General features: G+C 50.5%; 3 protein-coding genes and 1 pseudogene across 3 annotated transcripts; all 4 read right to left on the bottom strand.

Annotated features, from left to right (window-relative positions):
- Positions 1 to 6,739: 6,739 nt before the first annotated feature.
- LOC147217020 (somatostatin receptor type 5-like) lies at positions 6,740 to 12,714 on the bottom strand. The gene is made up of 4 exons (XM_086175710.1): positions 12,439 to 12,714; positions 9,972 to 10,704; positions 9,488 to 9,895; positions 6,740 to 8,607 (listed from the first exon to the last, which is right to left on the bottom strand). The coding sequence occupies exons 2-4, from the start codon at positions 10,650 to 10,652 to the stop codon at positions 8,533 to 8,535; spliced, it is 1,164 nt and encodes a 387-aa protein (XP_086031836.1). The 5' UTR covers positions 10,653 to 10,704; positions 12,439 to 12,714; the 3' UTR covers positions 6,740 to 8,532.
- Positions 12,715 to 19,854: 7,140 nt separating this feature from the next.
- LOC147217019 (myeloid-associated differentiation marker-like) lies at positions 19,855 to 20,815 on the bottom strand. Its single transcript, XM_086176239.1, has one exon. It carries the CDS (start codon positions 20,699 to 20,701, stop codon positions 19,865 to 19,867), a length of 837 nt encoding a protein of 278 aa, XP_086032365.1. The 5' UTR covers positions 20,702 to 20,815; the 3' UTR covers positions 19,855 to 19,864.
- Positions 20,816 to 21,629: 814 nt separating this feature from the next.
- On the bottom strand, positions 21,630 to 23,172 carry LOC147217018 (myeloid-associated differentiation marker homolog). The gene is made up of 2 exons (XM_086176095.1): positions 22,702 to 23,172; positions 21,630 to 22,376 (listed from the first exon to the last, which is right to left on the bottom strand). The coding sequence occupies exons 1-2, from the start codon at positions 22,966 to 22,968 to the stop codon at positions 21,783 to 21,785; spliced, it is 861 nt and encodes a 286-aa protein (XP_086032221.1). The 5' UTR covers positions 22,969 to 23,172; the 3' UTR covers positions 21,630 to 21,782.
- A 569-nt stretch (positions 23,173 to 23,741) lies between these two features.
- LOC147217017 (myeloid-associated differentiation marker homolog) lies at positions 23,742 to 24,998 on the bottom strand (annotated as a pseudogene).
- Between the last annotated feature and the right edge of the window lie 2,900 nt (positions 24,999 to 27,898).

The following is a 27,898-nucleotide window of genomic DNA, read 5'->3' as shown; positions in this document are numbered from 1 at the left end:
ACCACCATGTTTCAGATCTTTTTATCATCTTGTGTCAGATGGTTTCTACCACCTTGGTTCACCGTAGTTCAGATGGTTTCCACCGTCTTCTTCTCCTCCGAGCGCATGTGTCGGCGGAGCTGAGATTCCGGGTCTTCAGGCTGCTGCTCTGCTGCGTTTGGTCTTTTTACTGTACGATTCCTGTTCTTGGAGCAGTTTGTGTGATGAGATGGTGACACTGAAGATCTTCTTTGGATGCCGTCGGACTCCAGATGATTCACCAGCACGCCTACATTTAGCAGCGACTCCCACATTCCCACATCTCCTTCTCCAGCTCAGCTGGTCCTCCACACCCGACGTGCCCGGGCTTTCTATTGGCTCTCAAAGCCGTTTTCAGCAGGTGTCAGGATGTGTGACGGAAATGCGGACGTGCCAGGAGACGAGAACCGAGCTCCACGGCGTTCAGAGCTCCTGGCCTCTGCAGGCATGGCAGAGGGCCTCTGAGGATCACGCAGATGAAGGTCTCACAGAATTGACGCTCGAGCCTCGACAGCGTCCTCTGTGTCTGCTGACCCTTGCTCGCCTCAGTGAGAGCATGTGTGTGTGTGTGTGTGTGTGTGTGTGTGTGTGTGTGTGTGTGTGTGTGTGTGTGTGTGTGTGTGTGTGTGTGTGTGTGAGGGATCCAGAAGTCACACCAGATTCTGGTCTCTCCACATCTCCTGCCCTCGGGATCCGACCCCATGCCACGTCCTGTTTGTTGTCATTCTGGTCTGAATCCACTTTGGGTCGGTGACGTTCAGCAGATGGACCTTCTCCCCTGAGCCGGAGCCATGACCGACGCCTTCATCACATCTCCGTCAATGACATCAGCGGTTTCCAACCTTTTTATCACCGCGGTGCGATCGACGCGTGACAATTTTACTGCGTACCGGGGGGGCGGGCGTACACGTAGATTCTTTATATTGCTACTATAATTCTTCTTCTTCTTCTTCTTCTTCTTCTTCTTCTTCTTCTTTCAGCTTTTCCCTTCAGGTGTCGCCACAGCAAGTCTTTCTCCATCTAACCCTATTCTCTGTATCCTCCTCTTTCACACCAACTACCTTCATATCTTCTCTCACCACGTCCATAAATCCTCTCTTTGGTCTTCCTCCAGACCTCTTGCCTGGCAGCTCCAACTCCAGCATCCGTCTACCAATATATTCTCTATCCCTCCTCTGTACGTGATCTAACATGTGCTGTTCCTCTGATAGACTCATTCCTGATCCTCTCCATCCTGGTCACTCCCAAAGAGAACCCCAACATCTTCATCTCTGCAACCTCTAGTTCTTCCTGCTGTCTTTTCATCATTGTAACAGTTTCTAGTCCAAACATCATCGCTGGTCTCACCACTGTCTTGTACACCTTTCCTTTTATTCTGGCTGAAAGTCTTCTATCACATAGTAGCCCTGACACTTTTCTCCACCCATTCCAACCTGCTTGGACCTGTCTCTTCACCTCTTTTTCACACTCTCCTACGCTCTGGACTGTTGACCCCAAGTACCTGAAATCCTTCAGCTTCTTGATCTCCACTCCCTGTAGCCTCACCGTTCCACCCGAGTTCCTCTCATTCACACAAATATATTCTGTCTTGCTGCGACTAACTGTCATTCCTCTCCTTTCCAGAGCATACCTCCACCTCTCTAGATTTTCCTCTACCTGTTGTCTGCTCTCACTACAGATCACAATGTCATCTGCAAACATCATGGTCCATGGGGATTCCTGTCTCACCTCATCTGTCAGCATATCCAATCACCTTTGCGAACAAGAAGGGGCTCAGAGCTGAGCCCTGATGGAGTCCCACCTCCACCTTGAACTACTCTGTTGCCCCTACAGCACACCGTACCAGTGTCTCACAGCTAGCATACATGTCCTGCACCAGTCTAACATACTTCTCTGCCACTCCAGACTTCCCTATACAATACCAGAGCTCCTCTCTTGGCACCCTGTCATATGCTTTTTCTAGGTCTACAAAAACACAATGCAACCCCCTCTGACCTTCTCTGTACTTTTCTATTAGCATTCTCAACGCAAATACTGCATCTGTAGTACTCTTCCTAGGCATGAAGCCATACTGCTGTTCACAAATGCTGACTTCTGCTCTCAGTCTAGTTTCCACTACTCTTTCCCATAACTTCATTGTATGGCTCATCAACTTTATCCCTCTATAGTTGCCGCAATTCTGCACATCCCCTTTATTCTTAAAAATTGGCACCATCACACTTTGTCTCCATTCTTCAGGCATCTTCTCACTCTCTAAGATCCTGTTGAATAATCTAGTCAGAAAATCCACCGCTGTCTCTCCTAGACACTTCCACACCTCCACAGGTATATCATCAGGACCAACTGCTTTTCCACTCTTCATCCTCTTCAATGCCTTCCTTACTTCACTTTTACTCATTTGTGCTACTTTGTGGTCTACAATAGTCCCCTCTTCTACCCTTGCCTCTCTTTCATTTTCCACATTCATCAGCTCTTCAAAGTACTCTTTCCATCTTCCCATCACTCTTCTAGCTCAATACATTTCCCTCTCTGTCCTTAATCACCCAGACCTGTTGTACATCCTTTCCATCTTTATCTCTCTGTTTCGCCAACCTGTATAGATCATTCTCACCCTCCTTACTATCCAACCGAGCATACAAGTCATCGTACGTCCTTTGTTTTGCCTTTGCTACCTCTATCTTTACCTTACATTGTATCTCCCTGAACTCCTGTCTGTTCTCTTCAGTCCTCTCAGTATACCACCAACATGTCCACTGAAGTCTGCACCAATGACCACTCTCTCATTTCTGGGAATATTCTGCATCACTTCATCTTACTCATTCCAGAACTTCTCCTTCTCTTCAGATTCACATCCCACCTGTGGTTCATAGCCACTAACAGCATTGAACATCACACCTTCAATTTCCAGTTTCAGACTCATAAGTCTATCTGACATTCTTTTCACCTCTAGGACGTTCCTAACAAACTCCTTCAAGATAACTCCTACTCCATTTCTCTTCTTGTCAGTACCATAGTAGTACAACTTAAAGCTGCTCCTAAGCTTCTAGCCTTACTACCTTTCCACCTGGTCTCCTGGACACACAGTATATCCACCTTCCTTCTCTGCATCATGTCCACCAACTCTCTACCTTTTCCTGTCATAGTCCCAATATTCAAAGTCCCTCCTCTCAGTCCCAGGCTCTTTCCTTTCCTTCTCTCTCTGCTTCCGAACACGCACTCCTCCTCTTCTTCTTGTTCTTGTTCTTCGACCCACAGTAGCCCAATTTCCATGAGTACCATGTAGGTCATCAGTACCAATGGCGGTCGTTGTTAACCCGGTCCGCGCCCGATCCGGTATGGTATAGTTTTGGTTGACTCGCATGTTTGGTTTTGGCAAAAGTTTTACGCCGGATGCCCTTCCTGACGCAACCCTCTGCATTTACCCGGGCTTGGGACCAGCACAGGGAGGCACTGCTCCGTGACCCCCCAAGGCAGGCTTGGAGAGACACGGGCCAGTGCCGCCCTGAGGCTGCATTATTGCTACTATAATTATAGAGGTGAATACACCTTTTCCCCCTCGAAAATAAACTTTCGTCTGATGTCTGTTTTTGGCTCCTTTCGCTTTTTGGCGCTCAAGTGATGGAGATGTAACCCAGAGATTCCGGTCATTTTTCAAAATGAAAGATTTTTCAAAATAAAGATTGTTCAGACTCAGATAATAAATCCAATGGAAATAATTGAAATAATTTCTTGTGCATCCCTGTACCAATTGATCCAGGGGTTGGGGACCACTGCATTGCATCTCCATCCATCACGTCTCCATCCATCACGTCTCCATCCATCGCATCGCCATCCATAGCATCTTCATCTATCACGTCTCCATCCATCACATCTCCATCCATTGCATCTCCATCCATCACATCTGCATCCATCACGTCTTCACGACTCCATCCATCACAACTCCATCCATTGCATCTTCATCTATCACGTCTCCATCCATCTCATCTCCATCCATCCCAACTACATCCATCACATCTCAATCCATTGCATCTCCATCCATCACATCTCCATCCATTGCATCTCCATCCATCACATCTCTGCTCATCACCAAGACACTGGAACCTCTCAAAGGTCAGGGGACCCCCCCCCCCCATGAGCTGCTGCTTTCAACAAAGACGGAATGATCTTCATGTGGTGAGGCTGAGGAACCCCGATCCCCGCGCATGTGTGTGTGTGTGTGTGTGTGTGTGTATGTGTGTATGAGTGTATGTCTGTGTGCGTGTGTGTATGTGTGTGTGTGTGTGTGTGTGTGTGTGTGTTTGTTTCTCTGTGTGTCTGTGTTTGTGTTTCTATGTGTCCGTGTGTCTGTGTGTTTCTATGTGTGTCTGTGTGTTTCTGTATGTGTTTGTGTGTTTCTGTGTGTGTGTGTGTGTGTGTGTTTCTGTGTTTGTGTTTCTGTGTGTGTGTGTGTGTGTGTTTCTGTGTTTGTGTTTCTGTGTGTGTGTGTGTGTGTGTGTGTGTGTGTGTGTGTGTGTGCGAGTGTGTGTCTGGAATTTGCTCTCTGCAAACCCACCAGTGTCAGTTGTGTGGTGAAGCTCTGGAGCTCTGGAGGACCTTCATGTACAAACATCAAGCAGGTGTTTGGTGGACAGAACATGTGCTCCTCTCCATGCATGTCTTGGATGTGAAACACTCACCCGGGTCGGAGAACAGCGTGTAGTCATCTGAAGAACACGCGTGCACTTATTCATCCTGCGTCAAAGAGGCAGAGTATCTCTGGAGCGAAAGCTGAGGAGAAGAGTGTTGCTTTGCCTGGAGCCACTTCTGTTCGTGTGATAATTCTGGAGCAGAGCTTCCTCAGCGGCGCCTCCGGGACAAAACCTCCCGCTCGTCGTGATGACGAGGCCGTCGGCAGATATGTCACACGTCACGAATCATATCTTCACACAATGTTAAAACATCATCAACCCCGCGTTGGGACGGAGGAGGTATTTTTCACGCTGTCTTCTCGTCATGCTCCTCCGCCGGGCTTCCGGGCCGATTCCCCGTCAGCTCTCATTGCGTCCCGCCCGCGAACGGAGGATGGAACAGGAGGATGGAACAGGAGGATGGAACAGGAGGACGCTGCGAATCTGGAATCTGGCTGGAATGTGCCTCCTGTGGCAACAGGCCTTCTGCTTTCAGTGGTTGGACCACTTTTGAGAAGGAGCCGAGGGACGAGCAGATGTTTTCCCACGGCTTTGGAAAAAACGGCCGCCCGTGGACGGCTCGCGCACACACTGTGTCCGAGGGGTCGAAGGCCGTGGATTCACTGAGGGTTGGAGTTGATCGTGGCATCAAATGATGAGCGAAGAGCAGCGAGTGTCCTTTGGCCAGAAGATATTGAAGCCACTCACCCTTTGGGGAGAGAAGAGACCAGTCGCATTCACTTTGTGTCTGCAGACCTTCAAGCCACTGACCGGTATCTAAGCACCAAAATGAATTCCACAGCGAGGGCCGAGGCCCCCCCTCCCCCGCTCGGAGACTTGACTAGGGAACAAAAGACGCGTGTGTGTGTGTGTGTGTGTGTGTGTGTGAGTGTGTGTGTGTGTGTGTGCGCGTGTGTGCTTTTGTGCAGCTTTTACAAAACGCTCTCCACGTGCACCTTCTTCTCAGCCAGCGTCTCACAACCGATCGGAGGTCCGTTCCTGTCACCATCCTGTTGTGTTGTGCTCATGTTGTTGTTTTGCTTGAGGGGCGGGCGGGACACCGGCATGCCTATGGGTCTGCAGAAGGTGCTGAGTGTTGCAGAAGGTGCTGAGGATGCAGAGCGGGGACGAGGGCTGGAGTGGGAAGCGCTGTTTATGGTAGGAAACTAGAGCGGAGAGATGGCGGATGTGAGAGAAGCCTCTATGGACGTTCGAGGGGCTCTCGGGTGGAGGTGTTGAACCTGTCGAACCTCCTCCGTCCCCCTGGACCAAGCAACTCTGCCCCGTGTTTGTGTCCCGGTCAGTGTCTGTTCCGCCGCCGTGGAGGAGGAGGACCAGGAGCTTCATAGCTTTCAGCAAACACGAGCTCGGTCGTTGAACGTCTTTACCTCCCGCGATACCACGCCTTCACGTGAACCTCCTCATACCGCTTGGCGTCGTACTCGGATGTCACGAGACTCTGTGAAGGCGCAGGCCGAAGAAATATGGCCGAAGGGTGTTGCCAGTCAACATTCGATCAGGGCAGTTTGAAGCAACCCGCAGGGAGTCCAGAGTTGTGGTGAAGCTGGACCGTGTTTAGTTAGGGAAACAGAAATCCCAGGTGTATTTCATTGGTTCCGACTCACCACAGAATAGCAACGGGGCAAAGTTTTAATGGCTTAGATTCTTCTTCCACCGCTATCTCATGTATTCAGTGGTGAAACAACGCTCACGTATTTTCCTGGCAGCCGCAGGTGGCGCAGTCCCAGAGAGGCTCACGGGATGTCCACATTTGCTCCATTGGCCCTTTGCCATTGCAGATTACGGTCCTGTCCGATGCGCTCGGTTGCGCAGGTCGACGTACTGGAAGATCATGTCATAATGATAAAGCAGTCAATGTCCACTCTGCCCGTGTCTGCTCCTGCAGAGCGTGCCCAGCTATCAGCTGTGCATTTACCTGCAGGCATTTATCTAAAGCACACCTTCCAGCAGGTACAACAACAGGGCGTGCGGGGTGTGCGGGGCCAAAGGATGTGGCGCTGACAGAAGTTTTCACCTCGCTCAGTTTTGCTGTGGTAAAGTTTATTACAGCGGCGGCCAGATGGCGCCTCGGCCGTAAACCCCAGTGCCGAAGAAATACAAAGACGTGACGAATACACAAAAAAGCTGCGTGCCTGTCCTCGGCTCTCACATCTGCATGTGCGTTTTCCACAACTGTGAGCCAGAACATAATAAAAATTAGAAATAGCATCAATGTCCAGAGACAGTGGGCCTCAGGCTCAGACTGACTGTGACAAGCGAGCGATTCCATCTGAAACACCGGCCTGCCGAAGCGATGATAAATGGCAGGGACTCCTTGTCAACACGGCGCTGCGGATGCAGGCAGATTGCAGCGCTGCAGCGCGGGGGTTGATGCAGAGTGACCGCGCATAACATCAATCACTGATGTTCACAAAGACTTCTTCAAAACCGCTGTGTCAGAACAGAACAGTGTCTGAACAGAGCCAGGTAAGTATTCAACTTTAATTACCGTGTTTGTATTCACCACGTTTCCCCCGCAAAGTGTTCCCGGCGTGTCAGTGTTTTCCACCACCATCTGACGCTGCAGCGTAAGGACACGGACACACACCCGCAACACCGAGCCGCACCGGCAAATGGGAGATCGACATTCTCGTATGAAAAGGATGGAATGACGGCCGCCAGAAAAGCCTGTGATAGACGAGCCGGAAAGAACCCGGTTATGATATAATAAGTTTGGTGTTACGGAAAAACGGCCCAAGCACTCGGGGAAGAGCAGAGTCAGATTCAAACGCGTGGGATTAAATCTGATCGAAGCGAGAAAAACCCTGAAACTCCAGATAACAGAGGGAAGAAAGATGAACGAGTGAAGTTACCCGTCCTCTGATACGTCGCTCGTTCCGTCGGCTCGGCTCATATACAGTCAACCCTCGAGCAGCCGGCGTCACCTCAGTTCACGTGGCAGAAAATATGACATGAAGTCCCCCGACCGGCATCTCCTGATTTGCACATGTTTTGTGTCCCTCACCAAAACAAACCAACCCCTGAGCTGCGGCCACCAGAGACGCCTCCACCGAGTCATCGAACCAGTGTTCTTGGACTCCGTGTGAACAAAACAAATGAGATAAAAAAGTACCCGATAGAGGAGGGGAAGGTTTGTTGTGGTTAAACAAGTGAGGATGGCACCCAAACCCCCCCTGAGTTTCCAGTCTTTATGCTAAGCTAAGCAAACCGGGTGTTGGCTACATGCTTCTATTTACAGTAAAGACGAGGGATGCATCACTTTTCTCATTGAATTGTCCGGCAGAGGGGAGCCGATACTGGGTGTGGTCGTCCGAGGCGGGTTTCCACATACAAACGCACGGCCGTGCACTGGGGTCAGACGTGAGGAGAGCATGGAGACCCCTCACTGAGAGGTCCCTTCTGGCCGTGAGTGGGAGTGGCTAATCGCTGCGCCGCCGTGGCGCTCTAGGCTGAGGCCGAAAATAAAAATGAAAGAAACTCCCCCTGACTGCAATATGAAAAGGGTTAATTAAAACCTGCTGCTGGAGTGAATAAATCTATCTGAGAGTTTAGAGCTTCTCGGAAGCCTTTGTTATGAACTTAGAGGTTTGATGGCGACACTGATGGATGGTTCGCACACGGCGGCCAATTTGGAGTCGACACGAGACAAAGAGAACAAATCAAAATGCTGGACTTGGTGAAGAATGCTGAGGGACGGCTTCCTCTCTGTCTCTGCTCTTCATCACAAATCCCAGGCCAGGGTGGCGGCATTAGCTTCAAAGACAGGAAATGACAATCGGTAGAAAAGGTCCAGGTTTGCATGTGGCTGTACGCAGTCCACCAGGACTCACAGCACCGACTGGCCGTTCGACACCGGCTTCGCTGCTGAAGCATCACTGTCAAGGTTCCCGAGGAACTCCATCTGGAAACAAGAAACAGACATATGGATTGCATCACAAAGGATGGGGGGACATCGATAGATAGATAGATAGATAGATAGATAGATAGATAGATAGATAGATAGATAGATAGATAGATAGATAGATAGATAGATAGATAGATAGATAGATAGATAGAAAGATAGATAGATAGATAGATAGATAGATAGATAGATAGATAGATAGATAGATAGATAGATAGATAGGTAGATAGAAAGATAGATAGATAGATAGATAGATAGATAGATAGATAGATAGATAGGCTATTCTCGGAGAACAGAAGATGCTTGTTTTTGTTCCTTATCGTGGCTGTCGAAAGATGCCCTGATGTTATTGGTAAAGCGATCTGGGCCAATGACAGGACAGGTTACTTTGGACTGATCTCCTGCTACAATGATATGTTTGACATGCTTGTCTGGCCTCCACGTGGCATCCACGTGGCCTCCCCGTGGCCTCCAGGGTGTTTAAATTGTCCATCAGTGAGTGAAATCCTCAGCAGTTACCTGACAGGTCAAAATGATGGCTATCAACATGTTCGTTCGACCATGTCGGTTTTTCCCACGAAAATAACACAAGGGTGGGATTGGAAGTGAGAGAAATGGCAGCCCAGTCTAACCCGAGATCGTGATCTGGAGCGTTCGGGGTCGAGGTGGACAGAGGACATTTTCACCGACGGGTCGATCGTAGCCAACTTCTTGTTGTCATTGTCCATCACCTCCATGTGAACATCACTCTGTCATCATTGAGAAGGGAATAGACACCACAGGTGGTCCTGACCGTGGACCTGATCGGAGAACATATCCCCGAAGGGGGCGGAGCCACGGCCTCAGGCGATGGTAGCGTGAGTATTGTTTTGGAACTTACCTGCACGCATTGTGGTTTTCCATTCTGCGTGAGATCGGCGGAGGTGATTGGAGCTTCTCTGCTTTCCCGTGGGGTCTCCTGGGGCACGGCGTGGCGCCCGGGTCTGTCGGCCGTCGGCTTGTGGAAACACAACACCCTCTGGAAGCTCTGGTTGAACTTGTCCGAGAGGAAGCCGTAGAGGACGGGGTTGGCGCAGGAATTGACGTAGGTGAGGATGACCAGGAAGAAGTAGATTGCGGTGGTGGCGGTGGTCTCGGGGATGATGTACACCAAGTTGACGATGTTGGTGGTGAAAAAGGGCAGCCAGCAAAGAACAAACACCAAAACAATGACCACCACCATGCGTGTCACCTTGCGCTCCGACTTACGACGCTTGGTCAGTCCCGCCCTCATGCTGGCTGACCTCACCTGAAACAAGATGGATTGATGAGAAATGGGACTAAAGGGTCCGGATGATTTGATTAGTGGGAGTCAGATCTTTTACCTTAATGACAATGAGCAGGTAGCAGAGGGAGATGATGATGAGCGGGACAAAGAAGCCCAGACTAGACGTGTAGAGGATGAAGACAATGGACCACAAATTCTGCGGTTCAGGCCAGGTTAGGTTGCAGGTATGAAACCCATCTTGCACATGTGAGTAAATGGAGACAGGCAGCACGACCAGGAAGGACACTATCCACACCATGGCGCTAAAAACTTTGGCCACCTGCGGCCTCCTCCACTTGGAACTGCGGATAGGATGAACCACCGCCAGGTAGCGATCGATGCTCATTACCGTCAAGCAGAAGGTGGAGGTGAACTGGCTCATGGCGTCGGCCGTCATACACACCTTGCAGAAGAAGTCCCCGTACGGCCAGTAGGAAAGCAGACTATTGGTGCCAAGGAAGGGAATGCCCAAGATATAGAGTTCATCAGCCAAGGCTAAGTTGAGGATGTACATGTTAGTCACCGTCTTCATCTTGGCATAGCGAACTACCACGAAGATTGCCAGCGAGTTGCCCAGGAGACCCACGATGAAGACCACGCTGTAGACCACTGCGGTGACCGCATTAAAGGGCATGGGATCGGTCGTGTTCGGCGTGCTGGTCAGGTACCCCAACGTGGGGCTCTGAAGTAAAGATGTGCTGATGTCCTGCGACGCTGATGTGGTGTTGCTGTCAGCCATCTTGAAGAAAGGAGTGCGTGTGTCCGTCTGGATCACAGTTTACAGGCGGAGGCTGAGGACAGAAGAGAAAGGTGCATATTTTGAGTGACCACAGTAGCTGGATAGAAGTGGACAGCAGCACAGCGACGAGCACGTACTCGTCTCGCACATCATCTGACAAAACAGCAGAACCGCTGCCTCAGATGTTCCCGGGGCCGAGCGAAACCCCTAGGGCCCTCGGGCGGGAGTCTCCCACGAATTCAGGACTCGCCGGCATTTCTTTCTCACAAATACAGTCGCGGCAGAAAACAAAAACAATGAGGCTTAATGTCGCCCGAAGGGATGCTGCTTGCGCTGCTTCTCCTCCGGTCAAATTCCTCCTTTCCGCTCACTTGGAATTGATTTGTCTCACTCAGACGTCCATCCCATAACCGTCTTGGGGGGTCTGGTGCCAAATTTCAGATCTTCTGCTTCAGGGTGTCCATCCACTTAACAAGGACTGATCATGGCCGCCCGCTTTTTCTTTTGCTTTGTTTCTTTTCTCCTCTGCCTCTCTGTGAGCCCACCATTCCCACAAGGGCAGGGAAACTTTCTGGTGAATTCTCCGGGCAAGTGGCCAACAAGACATTTTTCCTAATGAAAAGTCTCACTTTGGATGAGTGGCTAAGCAGCTTAGGAGTACTTTCACCGCAACCCAATTACACATCCATTAGCGCCGGAGACAGACAGAGCCGGGCCGGATGTGACACCACCCGCCCCGTTTCTGTCCTGGAAAAAGATGGCTCCCGTTCACACGCTCAAGTGCTCCGACACGAGATCCTGCTCGCTCGTCCTCCGGACTGGACATCTCTCGAGACCCCTGGAAGGTGAAGGCCTCTCCTCAGAGAGTCGCCGCGGTTTCCTTGCTCTCAGATCTGAAGGAGCCCAACTGGAGCTACAAAACGAGAAGGAAGGTAGAAGTGGCCCCGCCGAGCCATCTGTGAAGCTCCAGAGATACAGCTTCTTTTTGCACCCTTTTCCGACGACCATGACAATGTCATCAGTTAAAGCACAGGATCATTTGAATTCTGTCCGGAATGAATGTTCGGTTTCCCTCCTTTGACTCATAAGAATGCAGACCACAGCGCTTGCACCCCGATATTGAGGAGTCGATGCGGGGTCGTCCACAAGGACATAACCCGAACGTACCGCAAGACTCTCGTCCGTGGAGATCTCCTCGTATCTACATCCACAAACAGCACACGCTCATGCAGGACAGAAAGGTGGCCCCGCCAGAGGCTCCCAGCCAGTCACCCATGGCCTCCACGGCCATCGCTGAGGGCGGCTAGTCATTTTAGATGCGTCCTTATCCCGGTAATCCTGGAATCTTCTGCTTCGATTGTGACACCATTTCTTCTCAGAACCGCAGCTCCCAGTCTTTCTGCTCCACTGGAGAAGAACATTTCCGCCATCCTGAAGAACCTGGCCCTCCTCTGGCCCGAGCCCCGGGACGCCTGTGTTTACTCAACTGGCGGCTGACCTGCAGTAACCGGCCCCGCGCCGGGCCTGGCCGGAGGAGCCACCAGGTGCATAAAGGTGTTGCAAAAATAAATGGTTTGACGTGAAGACGCGCTGAAGCGCGCCGCCAAACAGCCCAGTGACGCGCAGCCCGCAGCGCCATGTTGGGAAAACAAACACTTGGACCGCGGGCCTCCGAAGGGGGGGGGCAGCATCAAACTATTCACCCGTGGAGGGCGTCCACCAGCGTGTGCATGTCTCCGTGGGCGAGACGGCGCAGATCTGTATGAAAAACACAGTCGCCACCAACCTGTGCGTCCCAGTGCGCCTCATCCTCCTCGGCAGGGTTCCCGCGGCGCTCACGGGTTCGGTTGCACCTGCAGCTCCTCTGTCTCAGAGCACCAAAAGCGAAAAAGCGGAGAAGGAGAAGCGCAGACCTCGGCTCTCGTCCTCAGGCTGATCCCGCTTCCCGCCTGTTTCCATCCTCGGACTCGGACTCGACGCTCTCGGATACCCGGCTGTGCTCTTGGAGCCGTCCTGCGGCGGGAGGAGACCTCCTGGGTCCTCCTGGGAGATGTTCTCCTACACTCGCAGGGTCACACTGCGCCGTGACGCGCGGGGAGCGCTTATATCCCCAGCCCGCCTCTGGGTGGGAAAGTCCCTCCCACGGGTGGGTGCAGCCAAGGCCGACTCAGAAAACACACTGAGGCGGCAGCAGGTCCGGTAAGATGCAGAGCGGGTGAGGGAGGAGGTAGAGGTTCTGCAGCCATTGTTTGGGAGACCAGCCCTCCACTCTCTGTCCCTTCCGTGAGAAGATGACGAGCTGGCCGCTAAACTCCCATATACAGCTGTTTGCAGTGGAGATAGAGGAGTCCCCAGGTGTTTCAAGTAGGACCTGAGCGGCTGCTCAGAATCGGACCCGCTGAGCAGGTGTGTCCATGGGAGGACACAGAGGTTGTCCTGGGGCTTCACCTGGGGATGCTGAGGATGTGGCTCCTTTCCACTGCGGTACTTCTTCAGAGGTCAAAGTCAGCTCCTTCATCTTGGAAGATGAGATTCGACAGCCAAAGCAAGCTTTGAGTTCTGTCCTGTTGTTTTCAGAGCAGAATATTCCTTCGGTCTTCCCAACGTGGGGACGTTTCCACTCACACAGCAGTGGGATGGCGGTGCAGGAGAGGTAGCTGAGATGCAATCTTCTGAGATATCGAAAAATCAGAAAACGTGGTCCATCAGAGCCAGTAGCTTCGCCACCATCCTCCTCTCTTCCTCCTCTCTCCCACCACAGCCCCCAGGACAGAGCCCGCCTTCTTCAGCAGATTGTCAGGCCTCTTCCTGTCAGCTGACAGGCTGCTGCTCCAGCAGACCACTCTTCAGAAAGTGGCTGATGCCACCACAGTGTGGAAGAAGGTCCTCAGGAGAGCCCTGCACGCCAAAGCCTGTCCCTCAGTAGCAGAGGCTGGATGGTGTTGAAGGCACTGGAGAAATCAAAGAATGTGATCCTCACAGTGCCTCCAGGTGAGAAAGAGCAGATGATCGCATAATCCGCCCCAATGCCAGGCTGGTAGGCTGGGCAACATGGACGGACGGACAGACATTCGGACATCCAGCTAACTTTCCCAATTCCAACTAACCCGCCATGTGTTTTTGGACTGTGGGAGGAAACCGGAGAACTTGGAGGAATCCCACGCTGGCACGGGCAGAACATGGAGACTCCACAAAGAAAACCAGATTAGCGTGTTGAAGTCCTCGGCCGATTCCCGTTTCAGACCACGGGAGGAGGTTTACCGAAGGGACGTCTCTTCTGTCCAGATATGTCCAGAGTGCACCCATCCATCCATCCATCCATCCATGCATCCCTTCATGCATCCATTCATTTATCCATCCATCCATCCATTACATTGATGATTGAGATGAGATAAGGAACTTGGACTGTAAACTAAGTAACAGCATTATTTGGTGTGCTTCTTCTTCTTCTTCTTCTTCTTCTTCTTCTTCTTCTTCTCCTCCTCCTTTTGGCTCTTCCCTTCAGGGGTCGCCACAGCGAATCCACCATCTCCATCTAACCCTATTCTCTGTATCCTCCTCTCTCACACAAACTACCTTCATATCCTCTCTCACTACGTCCATAAATCTTCTTGGTCTTCCTCGAGACCTCCTGCCTGGCAGCTCCAATTCCAGCATCTGTCTACCAATATATTCACTATGCCTCCTCTAAACCTTCTAACATGAGCCCGATAGACTCATTCCTGATCCTATCCATCCTGGTCACTCCCAAAGAGAACCTTAGCATTTTCATCTTTGCAACCTCTAGCTCTGCCTCCTGTCTTTTTATCATTGGAAGTATGGCTGTTTCCAAGCCATACAGCATCACTGGTCTCACCACTGTCTTGTACACCTTTCCTTTCTTTCTTGCTAATAGTCTTCTATCACATAGTACCCCTGACACTTTTCTCCGCCCATTCCAACCTGTTTGAACCCATCTCTGCACCTCTTTTCACTCTCTGTTTCTCTGGACTGTTGACCCCAAGTGCCTGAAATCCTCCAACTTCTTGATCTCCACTCCCCGTAGCCTCAACATTACACCCACCCGGGTTCCTCTCATTCACACACATATTCTCTGTCTTGCTGCGACTGACTTTCATTCCTCTCCCTTCCAGAGCATACCTCCACCTCTCTAGATCTTCCTTGACCTGTTCTCTGCTCTCACTGCAGATCACAATGTCATCCGGAAACATCATGGTCCACAGACATTCCTGTCTAACCTCAGCTGTCAGCCTGACCATCACTACTGCAAACAAGAAGGGGCTCAGAGCTGATCTCTGATGGAGTCCCACCTCCACCTGGAACTTCTCTTTTACCCCCACAGCACACCGCACCACCGTCGTAAAGCTAGCATACATGTCCTGCACCAGTCTAACATACTTCTCTCCCACTCCAGACTTCCTCATACAATACCAGAGCTCCTCTCTTGGCACCCTGTCATATGCTTTTTCTAGGTCTACAAAAACACAATGCAGCTCCCTCTGGCCTTCTCTGTACTTTTCTATAGCATTCTCAATGCAAATACTGCATCTGTAGTACTCTTCCTAGGCATGAAACCATACTGCTGTTCACAAATGCTGACTTCTGCTCTCAGTCTAGTTTCCACTACTCTTTACCATAACCTCATTGTATGGCTCATCAACTTTATCCCTCTATAGTTGCCGCAATTATGCACATCCCCTTATTCTTAAAAATAGGCACCATCACACTTTGTCTCCATTCTTCAGGCATCTTCTCACTCTCTAAGATCCTGTTGAATAATCTAGTCAGAAAATCCACCGCTGTCTCTCCTAGACACTTCCACACCTCCACAGGTATATCATCAGGACCAACTGCTTTTCCACTCTTCATCCTCTTCAATGCCTTCCTCACTTCACTTTTACTAATCTCTGCTACTTTATGGTCTACAATAGTCACCTCCTCTACCCTTTTCTCTCTTTTATTTTCTATATTCATCAGCTCTTCAAAGCACTCTTTCCATCTTCCCATCACTCTTCTAGCATCTGTCAATACATTTCCCTCTCTGTCCTTAATCACCCAGACCTGTTGTACATCCTTTCCATCTTTATCTCTCTGTTTCGCCAACCTGTATGGATCATTCTCACCCTCCTTACTATCCAACCGAGCATACAAGTCATCCTACGCCCTTTGTTTTGCCATTGCTACTTCTATCTTTACCTTACATTGTATCTCCCTGAACTCCTGTCTGTTCTCTTCAGTCCTCCAAGTGTCCCACTTCTTCTTAGCTAATCTCTTTCTCAGTATTTACTCCTTCACTTCTTCATTCCACCACCAAGTCTGCTAATCTACTTTCCTTCCAAATGACTAACCAAGTACTCTTCTACCTGTCCCTGATAACACCAGCTGTTGTTGTCAAATAATTTGGAAGCTCTCACTGACCACCCAGAGACTTTCTCAACAGCACTGAGCATCACACCTTCAAGTTCCAATTTCAGACTCATAAGTCAATCTGACATTCTTTTCACCTCCAGAACGTTCCTAACAAACTCCTCCTTTAAGATAACTCCTAATCCATTTCTCTTCCTGTCAGTACCATAATAGTACAACTTAAAGCCTGCTCCTAAGCTTCTAGCCTGACTACCTTTCCACCTGGTCTTCTGGACACACAGTATATCCACCTTCCTTCTCTGCATCACGTTGACCAACTCTCTACCATTTCCCGTCATAGTCCTAATATTCAAAGTCCCTCCTCTCAGTCCCAGACTCTTCCTTTCCTCCTCACTCTCTGGTTCCAACCACGCTTTCCTCCTCTCCTTCTTTGACCTACATTAGCCCAGTTTCCATTGGATCCCTGTAGATCATCGGTACCCAAGGCGGTCATTGTTAACCTGCGTTGAAATGAATTCTCGGTCAGCCAAAGCATTGTCTGGCCTTTTGTCTCACTCTGAACAACAGATGGCGCTGTTGCCAAAGACACAGGTTTCTGATGTCAGAGTCGACGTTTGTCACAAAGTTCTTCTGAGGGAGGACTAAAGTCCACGCTGTGTCTGCACAGGCTTACATGTTTATTTCATGGCCAGCTAAGGTAAGGTAGGCCAGGCTGCTTGAAGGGAATGTGAGGAGAAAGTTTGATGACGTCTCTTGTTCCTCTCAGGAGGACAGCTGACCACAAAGTGCAGCCTGACTTCAAAGCTATTAGACAGAAGAGAAACTTCACTAAGTAGAGAGTCAAACATGGTATGAGGTCTCCAGAAGCTGCAGCTCACACCGACACCACCTGCAGACTCCCCTTGAAAGAGTGGAACTCTGACTCAGAACACCTTCTAAATCTGTCCAAGTTATTTCTTCGTTCACAGGTTTGAGAAGGTCACCAGATGTTGTTGAGAAGATAAAATAGTCGTGATGAATTCAAGAACTGGATGGTTTTCTCCTTAATCCGCTCAGGGTGTCAAAGCGGAGAGCAGCTGTTCTTCTTACTGCAGACGCTGCTCCACAGGCATGTTGAAGACCTCAAATGGGAAGTGAATGAGGGATAACAAGCCCTGCGAAAGTTGAGGACGCCACCGATTCATGTCAATGTTTTATGACGGCAAACTTCCTCTTCTGACGGGAAACACGGCGAACCGCCACAAAGTTACATTTGGGCTTGCCACATCCGGGGTCATCATGACAACAGGACCTTCCCGTCCGCTCCGGTTCCACTTCCAGAGCTGAGCATCTGAGAGGTTCGTGATGCCATTCGCAGAGGATTTTCACCTCATTTGTTCTGAAGGTGAACTTTTGAGGGACTGGGGAAAGCCCTGGGATCTGAGATGACTCTTATCAAACCGCTGACAGCAGGCCGGAAAGGAGACCCATGGTTTCCACAGTGTAGCACATCTCTGACCAGCTGGCAGCCTCTGCGCCAAGATGTTTGGCCTTCACAGCGCGGCAGTTGGAGCACGGATCGAGGCGCCGACTGAAGTTCAGAGCAGATGCGAATCACGGGGGAAACTAACTACGTTTTTCCGTCATGAACAAACACGAAGGGCGTTTAGTGGATGGCAGGTTCCTGAAAACCTTCTGCAAACCTCATGTCAGACTCAGCTGAACGCCTGCAAAGTGCCCCCCCCGGATCTTTGAGAGGCAAAGCCTGTTTTGCTCCTGGGCCCCGGGAGTGCAAGGAAAAACCTTCTGGTGAGAGACTGAAGGGACTTGTGTTCTACCTGTTCTCAGAGGATTCTTCTAAAGGAAGATCTGGAGGGAATCGAATCCTACTTCTCTGTTGGTCGTCAGGTTCAACCTTCCTGGTTTCCCACCTGTGCATCTCCACAAAGCGTTGACCTTCTCTGATCAATAAAAGAATTTAACCCATAAGCTGAAAGTCCTTTGGTGGACTTCCCTGGGGGGGGCTTTAAACCACAACCGCTGAACCAGATCTGGTTCCTCCATGTGATAAATTTCTTCCATTTGTTCTCCACTAGGTTCCCACAGACCATCTAAAAGCAGAAGAGGAGAGTTTCGGGGGACTTCCTGGTTAGATCAAATGACCGAATGCTTGTGTCTTTATCTCGCTGGCTCGGGATCTTCGCCTGGCTACATCTTCACGGTCACCTCTTCATAAGGAAGAAGAACAAAGAGGTCCCCCCTACCATTTGGTTCAGAGCAGACCTTGCTGCTCCGCCTGACCTCCAAAGACCATCAACTCCTGGACGTCGGGCCTTCGTGACGTCTCACACCAGAAGACAGAGCAGATGTTCCACACTACATTCACTCCGGTCGCTGCAGCTCCTCTCACAGAGATCGCTCACAGGTGAAAGTTGCTTGCGCTCCTCTGAGCTCCTACTCAGTGGAAGGAGACAAGACTTTCTGAACTTGCTGAGGACCAGAAGCATTGAGATACCAAGCTACTGAGCTACTGAGCTAGTGAGATAGTGAGCCAACCCCCAGTGCTCTGCCCGCTGTGTTCGCCCATCCAGATGATACTTATTTACCAATCCTACTACATCTAGAAATACAATGCCGTGTTGGGATCCATCCCAAAACACAGTAGCAAACCTATCTGCACGCTCAAAACCACTCGGACAGATCCACTGCCGAAACCAGAACCGCAGAACAACCACCCGAGCTTCAGACCACGGGATCCAACTGGGTTATCTCCATTTTTCACACTCTGAGATTTTTGTGGCTTCACCTTATCAAATTTTAATCCAGATGCGTCCCCAGAGGGCATACCCAAGCCCCATCCGAATGACACCCACATTAGCACGACCACCCCTTTGACCTGGTTTCTAAGACGAAGAAGTGCCTTTATTGCCACATACAGCTGTACGCAACGCACAACATCAGTGAAGTTTGACCGATGCATTGAACCCATCGCATCATGGATGCGGCGTGAGCAGAAGGCAGCTCAGGAAAAGCACCAGGCGAGCAGTTAGAGATTCAATGTCTTGCTCACCAACACTTGGACAGGCCAGGGGGAACAGGTAATTGAACTGGGAATGTTTGGTTCCTAGGACGACCGCTCCGACCTCCTGCTCCCCCACAGTCCACGTGACCTGAAGAAGCCTCTTGGAGGAGTGGTGAAACGTCTTCAAGGGAAGAAAGTTAAGTCCAGTTGCTACGAGAAGAAGATTTGACAAGAAGGGACATCGCAAAAGTACATGTCCACAATGCTATCTCTAGACATTACTAATATAGACAGCACTTACTTATTCTACTATATCTAGATACTACTGACTTATTCTTCTACATTGAGATACTACCTATCCAAACTACTGATAAGGATACTGTAATATTCCTCTGAGGATCCAATTACTATACTATACTACTACTGTATATGCAGATACTGCTTATCCATGCTACTTATGCAGGAACTACTTCTCCATAGTACTTATGTAGCGAGCACCCATCCATAGTAGTTAGTATGTGTTGTCGTTGTCCAATGTCCCTGTAGAGTCAATCAGTAAAGTGACTTCACATTCAAATCATCAGGGAAAGTACCATCACAGACTGAAGTAACGCCAGTTTGAATTATAATTCAAAAACCAGAAGCCAAAGTTCCACCAGGATGTTTATTTTGTGATTTATGGCAGTGATAAAAGGTTTGATGATTAACTGACTAATTTCTGTTGTCAGTGACATCACATCCGAGACCTCACGGTTGTGATATCTACCCCCGTATCCGGGAACATCATAGCCAGAGCCCGTATTTTTAATGAAACTGGCATAAAAAATTGGTGTGTCTCTAAAGGTCACTGGCCTCTAACAAAGAAGACCAGGCGTATGGAGTAGATGGTGTCCAGGGTGTAAACAATGAGGTTCAGTGCTGTCATGACCGTGACCGTCACCATTTGATCCCAGTAAGACACTTCGACGTTTTTGCTGGGTTTGTCGGTCTCGCGGAAGCCGTAGAGAGGCCAAAGCACCATGGCTGACATGTACATCAGTGTGGCCAGAAGGTTGTGGACGGTCATGACCTTGTCAAAGAACGGAATGAACAACTGGAAAAAAGTAAGCACAATGATGAACGTGGCAAAGATGAAGCACAATGCGTACACGGCTACGCACCACTGCAGTGGAGCGTCTTTTTTGTAGTGCACTTGCGCCAGAGAGCTAAAGATGAGACAGGCGAAGAAGCACTCCAGCATCTTCATCACACCCGGCAGCGTGTAGAGAAAGCCGCCTATTTGACCTCTGGGACGTAGGTAGACCAGGGTGGCTTCAGCTGTGTAAACCCCGCAACAGACCCAGGATTCCACGCAGGCCACGATCCCGAGGGCGGAGCTGGTGAAGGCCATCGAGAAGATGATGGACGCTGACAGACACATGAGACTTGCCAGCACCCCGAAGGCGGCGGTAAGGTCTTCCCAGGCGATGGGAGATTTGAGGTTGAGGGTGGAGAACTCCAGGATGAGAATTAGAAGTGTGACGAGGAAGCAGAATCCCCAGGTGAACATGCACCAGGCCTGGTAGGGATAGGAGCTGGACCCATCCACCGCCACCAGGATGAAAGTCGTACAGGTGAAGATAGCTGCCACTGATCGCAAGACGCCCACCGGCTTGGTGAGCGAGTGGAAGTCAACCCTCATCTCTGGCCGATGTCTGTCACCTCAAACGTCTGGTCCCGGTTCTCCTTCCGATCCTTATCGATCACAGTCCCCGATGGGATCCATTTTGACGATCCGCGGGGGTGATGTTCTTCATCGGTGAAGCCCAGCAGGAGTGCTGTGTCTTCACACAGCATCCCTGCCTTATCTGACCCTTTATTGCCGGGTTCCATTGCTGATTGGATGTGGGCCGTGCGTTATCATATCCACATCTCGGCAGACAGCTGGACTCTGGTCCCAAACAGCGGCTCCTGACGGAAACTGATCAGCAGAGCCATGTGGGCTCGGTTGACCCGGATGTCCCTTTGCTATCATAAATGACAGAAGGAAGGGAAGTTTGGTTTGCAAGATCAGGATGATTAGGAAGCGAAGATCCCGAGACGGGTGGCATCACGAACAGAGGCAACTCCACCCTCCTGGAGCTGGTGGCACAGCCGAGGTCCGACGTCAGGGTCGCGGTCCGACGTTTGATTTACCCAGTATACCTTTCACTGTCGTAAAACATCCGTGGCTCTATTGAGAGAGCAACAGCGGCTCACCCAGTCAAAGGTTGGAGCACACCCACGCCCGATTGCCATGGTTACCGTTCAGATATGTGAGCTGTGCCGACGCCTGGCGACTTACAAGCTGGAGGGAACAGCAAGGAATGACCTCATCCGTGCAGTGAATGATCGATGTCCAACAGTCATTCACAAGACGTGGTTCCTTCCATCGGGTATCAGGGACTCTCAGATACTTTGAACGCTTGTGTCGAGTCGTGGGCGGTATTTCAGAGAAGCTCAGCGGACCTTTACTCGTTAGAGTGGCCGGACAACTTTTACCGCGCCGTCAACTTGTCAAAGTCAGACAAAGTGATAAATCACAGAAACCTTTATTCATTTTGTTGACACATTCGTGAGGAGCTCTTTGTATGGTTGTGGACGCAGAGCCTTGATCTCTGAGGCCGCAGGAAGCGGAGACCTGGGTGTGTTTCACAGTCTGCGTTCCTACTGCTGGACCTCTGTGATTATCACCTGAAGGTCACCCGCTGCTTCTGAGCGACAATTAGAGCCACGATTTGAATTCATGTCTGTCTAGCAAAGAAGACCAGCCTGAAAGAATAGAAGGTGTCGACAATGTAAGCGACGAGGTTGAACGCTGTCATGAAGGAGACCACCACCAGGTGGTTCCACGTGCACAGCTGCGGATATTCAGAGCAGTAGCTCGGCCTGGAGGTGTTCCTGAAGTTGTACACGGGCCAGATGACCACAGCCGTCGTGTACATCAGAACGGCCAGGACGTTGCAGACGATCAGGACTTTGTCAAACGGAACCGGGAGCAGCGACAGGCAGCCGCCGATGGTTGAAATAATGACGAGGCAGGCGAAAATGAAGCAGATGCAGTAGACGGCGACGCACCACTGGAGCCCCGGGGAGTTCTGGTACAGGATACCATTTAGGCTGGTGAAGATGACTGCGGCCACAAACGCCTCCAGGACCTTGAGGAGGCCGGGGATCGTGCTTAGAAATCCACTGATCTCACCGGGCTGGGCCCGACACAGCCCGACCTCGGCGGCGTACAGGATGAAGGTCAGACAGGAAGTCACGGAGGCGCCAATCTGTTTTCCGCAGGTGGAGCAGGAGAAGAAGAAGGGATAGACCACTGAAGCTGCCAGCACCTGTGACAGGAATGGATCGATAAAGAAAGAACATCATTCACTTTGACTCCTGACCTTCAGAATCAATCTCACTGAGTTCCATTGAACACCTCAGATGTTTCTTTTTTGGAACACGAGCTCCCTCCCCCGTGGAGTCTTTTCCTTCAGCCTCCTCCCTCCCAACACCTTCACCCAGGAATGAGGTCTCTGCTCTGCTTCCTACTTGGAGTCACGCCCGGTCGCCAATGATCCCGCTCCACGGCGCTCTCTAAAGGAACTTTATCCCGACCGCTGACTCGGGGTCTGTGCTCTCAAACAACACCAGAGGCTTGTCGCTAGAACTCACCATCAGCGTGGCCAACATGGAGAAAGCAGCAGTGAAGTCACTCCAGGAGATTGGCACCCTTGCGTTGAGACCAGTCAATTCCAGGAGGAGGATGAGAAATGTGATGCAGAAGCAGAAACACCAGGTGAACATGCACCAGGTCCAGAAGGAGAAAGTGGAGTGGCCCACCGACGCCACCAGGCTGAAGGAGGCACATGTGAAGACCACCTCCAGTATCCTCACAATGCCCACAGGCACAGTCAACTTTTGAAAGTTCAGCGTAACCATGGCAGCAATCAGAAGAGGATCTTTGTGTCGAGCAGCCGAAATTCAAACGTCTGTGTTTTCTGGAGTCGGACCTCTTAAGCGCGACCTCAACACCCACGGGGAACTACCTGCCACTCCCCAGTTTGTGACTCGACCGCGATGTGTCATTTGCAGAAGTAGGTGAGGCCCAACAGGCGTGTGTGTATGTGTGTGTGTGTGTGTGTGTGTGTGTGTGTGTGTGTGTGTGTGTGTGTGTGTGTGTGCCGTTTGGCCTCTGCTCGAGTGTTTGCTTATCATCCAGGTCCTCGTGGCCTGGCAATACACTCGGATCTGTTATGGCAGTTTCACAAAGCCTCGCCCACCGCGACCCAGTCGCTGGGTTTTCCACCCCTATTCAGCACTCAAACACGACGCAGGCCCACCTTCATCAGGACCTCTGGCAGATGTTTCATCAGGACCTCTGGCAGATACTTTGAACGCTTGTGTCGAGTCGTGGGCGGTATTTCAGAGAAGCTCAGCGGACCTTTACTCGTTAGAGTGGCCGGACAACTTTTACCGCGCCGTCAACTTGTCAAAGTCAGACAAAGTGATAAATCACAGAAACCTTTATTCATTTTGTTGACACATTCGTGAGGAGCTCTTTGTATGGTCGTGGACGCAGAGCCTTGATCTCTGAGGCCACAGGGGAGACCTGGGTGTGTTTCACAGTCTGCGTTCCTACTGCTGGACCTCTGTGATTATCACCTGAAGGTCACCCGCTGCTTCTGAGCGACAATTAGAGCCACGATTTGAATTCATGTCTGTCTAGCAAAGAAGACCAGCCTGAAAGAATAGAAGGTGTCGACAATGTAAGCGACGAGGTTGAACGCTGTCATGAAGGAGACCACCACCAGGTGGTTCCACGTGCACAGCTGCGGATATTCAGAGCAGTAGCTCGGCCTGGAGGTGTTCCTGAAGTTGTACACGGGCCAGATGACCACAGCCGTCGTGTACATCAGAACGGCCAGGACGTTGCAGACGATCAGGACTTTGTCAAACGGAACCGGGAGCAGCGACAGGCAGCCGCCGATGGTTGAAATAATGACGAGGCAGGCGAAAATGAAGCAGATGCAGTAGACGGCGACGCACCACTGGAGCCCCGGGGAGTTCTGGTACAGGATACCATTTAGGCTGGTGAAGATGACTGCGGCCACAAACGCCTCCAGGACCTTGAGGAGGCCGGGGATCGTGCTTAGAAATCCATGATCTCACAGGGCTGGGCCTGACACAGCCCGACCTCGGCGGCGTACAGGATGAAGGTCAGACAGGAAGTCACGGAGGCGCCAATCTGTTTTCCGCAGGTGGAGCAGGAGAAGAAGAAGGGATAGACCACTGAAGCTGCCAGCACCTGTGACAGGAATGGATCGATAAAGAAAGAACATCATTCACTTTGACTCCTGACCTTCAGAATCAATCTCACTGAGTTCCATTGAACACCTCAGATGTTTCTTTTTTGGAACACGAGCTCCCTCCCCCGTGGAGTCTTTTCCTTCAGCCTCCTCCCTCCCAACACCTTCACCCAGGAATGAGGTCTCTGCTCTGCTTCCTACTTGGAGTCACGCCCGGTCGCCAATGATCCCGCTCCACGGCGCTCTCTAAAGGAACTTTATCCCGACCGCTGACTCGGTGTCTGTGCTCTCAAACAACACCAGAGGCTTGTCGCTAGAACTCACCATCAGCGTGGCCAACATGGAGAAAGCAGCAGTGAAGTCACTCCAGGAGATTGGCACCCTTGCGTTGAGACCAGTCAATTCCAGGAGGAGGATGAGAAATGTGATGCAGAAGCAGAAACACCAGGTGAACATGCACCAGGTCCAGAAGGAGAAAGTGGAGTGGCCCACCGACGCCACCAGGCTGAAGGAGGCACATGTGAAGACCACCTCCAGTATCCTCACAATGCCCACAGGCACAGTCAACTTTTGAAAGTTCAGCGTAACCATGGCAGCAATCAGAAGAGGATCTTTGTGTCGAGCAGCCGAAATTCAAACGTCTGTGTTTTCTGGAGTCGGACCTCTTAAGCGCGACCTCAACACCCTCGGGGGACTACCTGCTACTCCCCGGTTTGTGACTCGACCGCGATGTGTCATTTGCAGAAGTAGGTGAGGCCCAACAGGCGTGTGTGTATGTGTGTGTGTGTGTGTGTGTGTGTGTGTGTGTGTGTGTGTGTGTGTGTGTGTGTGTGTGTGTGTGTGTGTGTGTGTGTGTCGTTTGGCCTCTGCTCGAGTGTTTGCTTATCATCCAGATCCTCGTGGCCTGGCAATACACTCGGATCTGTTATGGCAGTTTCACAAAGCCTCGCCCACCGCGACCCAGTCGCTGGGTTTTCCACCCCTATTCAGCACTCAAACACGACGCAGGCCCACCTTCATCAGGACCTCTGGCAGATGTTTGACTGCAGCAGAACGTCAAGAAGCAACTGGAGCAGAGTAGTAGAGCAGAAGGAGCAAACTGGTGCTCATTTTTCATGATAACAATCAAACAAAAAAACTACAAAGGAGAGAGGCAGGTCACAGTTTTTACAAATAACAATCAATCAATCAATCAATCAATCAATCAATCAATCAATCAATCAATCAATCAATCAATCAATCAATCAATCAATCAATCAAACAAACAAACAAAGAAACAGACAGAACAGAAGACAGAAGGAAAAAAGTAGGTTAATATTTTCCAAATGACAGGCTGAAGTGAACGAGTTATTGTCACGTTCCTGCGTCTCTTAATTCATGCTGACATCCCTTGTCGGCCTTCAGGACTTGCAGCTCCTCCTGGTGTTTGGCCCTTCAATCCAACTCACTGGGGGAACACCTCCAGGTTATTCAGCTCACCTGCCACAGACAAATCAGCACTCACCAGGTGTGCGTGTGTGAGCGTTTTGCTTGAAACTAAAGTAGAAGGTGGCTCCTGGAGTGCGAGTGAGCTGATCTTCATGCAAGGAACCGGACACATTGCTTGTGGAGGCTATGGGTTCCGCGGAGGCTTCGTTGATCATTTTCCAGGAGATTTCTTTGAGGACTTGATCCGAGCAGAATGTCTGACATACTGTATGATCATGTATCGATCGGTCCAAGTACTTAGGAGATTTCCTGCAGGAATATTCCAGAAAAACTACCAAACACTTGACAAATAACACAGAAGACGAGACTCAAAGAAATCAGACGATAATCTTCAAATGTGCTTTTCCACTTTCTTCACAGACTTCATGATGAAAAGCACATTTATATAATTCATCAATGCATTTACAGCACAACTACCGCTGAAGGCTCGTATCTGCGTTAGGAGCTCCGTGAAGAAATGGACGAGACGGTGAATGAATGTCAGGTTGAAGGAGTTTCTGACCAACAGCTTCCTTCAAAAAAACCTGGAGGTGTTGTGGAGCGGGTCTACAGACCATCTCCGAACACTGGCTCCCTCTGCTGGCGAGGGCCGGACGCGGCCTCTGATTGGACGTGGATAACAGCAAGAAGAATCAGAGACCCTTCAGAGAACCAATCTTCTGGTGCTGTCGTTCCAAGTGAGTAAATGTCATTTTCGGGCGGGGGTTTGCTAAGGGTGAAGTCCACTCCCTCATTCCAGTTCCTCCTCCGTTCGACCGAACGCTGACCTCCGACCTTGTGCTTTGCCTTCCAGAATCAGGGTGCCTCCTGTTTCACGCATACATGAATTTCCTCGGAGGAGAAAAAGTCGTGTTGAAGGAATGAATGACTTATTGGTGTTTTTCTGCTTCTTCTCAGAGATGAACATGTGTGTGTTTCATCCGAGCTCCAGATGATGTTGATTTGAGCCTTCAACGTCTTTGGTGGAAGTGGGACTATAGCGCCCCTGTGTGGATCCAAAGCACAGCAACTGCAGCAGGAAATAAAATTCTTGTCCCTGACCAGGTCTTAGAGCGGGGGCTCTTCACCCTGAAGAGGAGAATATTCACACATCACTGCCTCTGGAAGCTCCTATCTGCTCCAGACCCTGTGAAACATTGGTTGGGAAGTTCTTTGCAGCTCAGGGTTAAGGTTACATTTTCAGATGTCTTGGTGACTTTCAGAGCCTTCACCTCATCTCCTCTGGTCTGTTTGAAGACCCTTTCCTAAGATTCAAAAACAGGCAGAGGATTTCACCGCGCGTCCGGTTTTCTCTCGGAAAAAGGACGTGGATGAAACGGGTCTTTTATTTCCACATGGAGAACTGCAGGGGGTCTGTTTCTCCGGCGGGTCCTTTCAAAATAAAGCCAGCATTCTGAGGACTTTCTTACACGACATGAAGGAACTCTGCCGACAGTGAGGGAGTAAAGTTTTGGATAAGCGAAGCACCGCCGTCGTATAAAACAAGTTGAGGTGAAATTCTTTGAAAAGCCCAGACAGACACGATATTTCTTGGACAGAATCTTCTGGATTCACCTTAACCCTGACCTTGAGGTTCCTCTCAGTGGGAGAAGGCCTTGCTCCTAACCTGATAGTCTGTCAGTGGAAAATGCTCCACATAAAAAGGACCTAATTCTCCTGGGACCAGAGATGTGGACATTCCATCAGCAGCTAGAGGCGCAGTGAATGGATCTTGATCTTCTGGTGCCAGTTCACATTGCTTTGCATGCTAGATGTTCTGCTGAGCGGATCCCAGCCAGCTCCTTTCTTCCTCTCTCTGCGTCAATTCAGGATCATTGTGTTTGCTCGACGGACGGAGGACATCTGAGACTCCTCTCCTCGTTCTTCGGCGGTTTCTGGCAGCCGAGGTTAGGTTCCTCCCTGTCCGTCAGTGCGACTGTCAGCCAGAGCTGCTGACTGCCGGCGACGAGAAGATACAACCTCTCCTCTTGGAGTCTGGTCCTGTTTAGATATTCTCCATCGCCGGCCGGACAGTCCTTCTCCGTGACCCGCCCACGGCCGCCACGCAGGCTGCCCGTCCATCCTCAGAGAAAGTC

Source organism: Fistularia commersonii, chromosome 28, assembly GCF_037954325.1.
Source record: "Fistularia commersonii isolate RoL2024-O1a breed Wild chromosome 28, RoL_Fcom_v1.0, whole genome shotgun sequence".
In the NCBI taxonomy this organism is placed as follows: Eukaryota; Metazoa; Chordata; class Actinopteri; order Syngnathiformes; family Fistulariidae; genus Fistularia; species Fistularia commersonii.
This window is presented reverse-complemented; position numbering and strand designations above follow the sequence as displayed.

Bases quoted from the DNA above. Each gene is read 5' to 3' on its own strand.
- LOC147217018 (XM_086176095.1), bottom strand. From the start codon at position 22,968: ATGGTTACGCTGAACTTTCAAAAGTTGACTGTGCCTGTGGGCATTGTG. The intron at 22,377-22,701 runs GTGAGTTCTAGC...TTCCTGTCACAG, and splicing joins CCATGTTGGCCACGCTGATG to GTGCTGGCAGCTTCAGTGGT.
- LOC147217020 (XM_086175710.1), bottom strand. From the start codon at position 10,652: ATGGCTGACAGCAACACCACATCAGCGTCGCAGGACATCAGCACATCT. The intron at 9,896-9,971 runs GTAAAAGATCTG...ATCTTGTTTCAG, and splicing joins ACCTGCTCATTGTCATTAAG to GTGAGGTCAGCCAGCATGAG. The intron at 8,608-9,487 runs GTAAGTTCCAAA...TCTTGTTTCCAG, and splicing joins GAAAACCACAATGCGTGCAG to ATGGAGTTCCTCGGGAACCT.
- LOC147217019 (XM_086176239.1), bottom strand. From the start codon at position 20,701: ATGAGGGTTGACTTCCACTCGCTCACCAAGCCGGTGGGCGTCTTGCGA.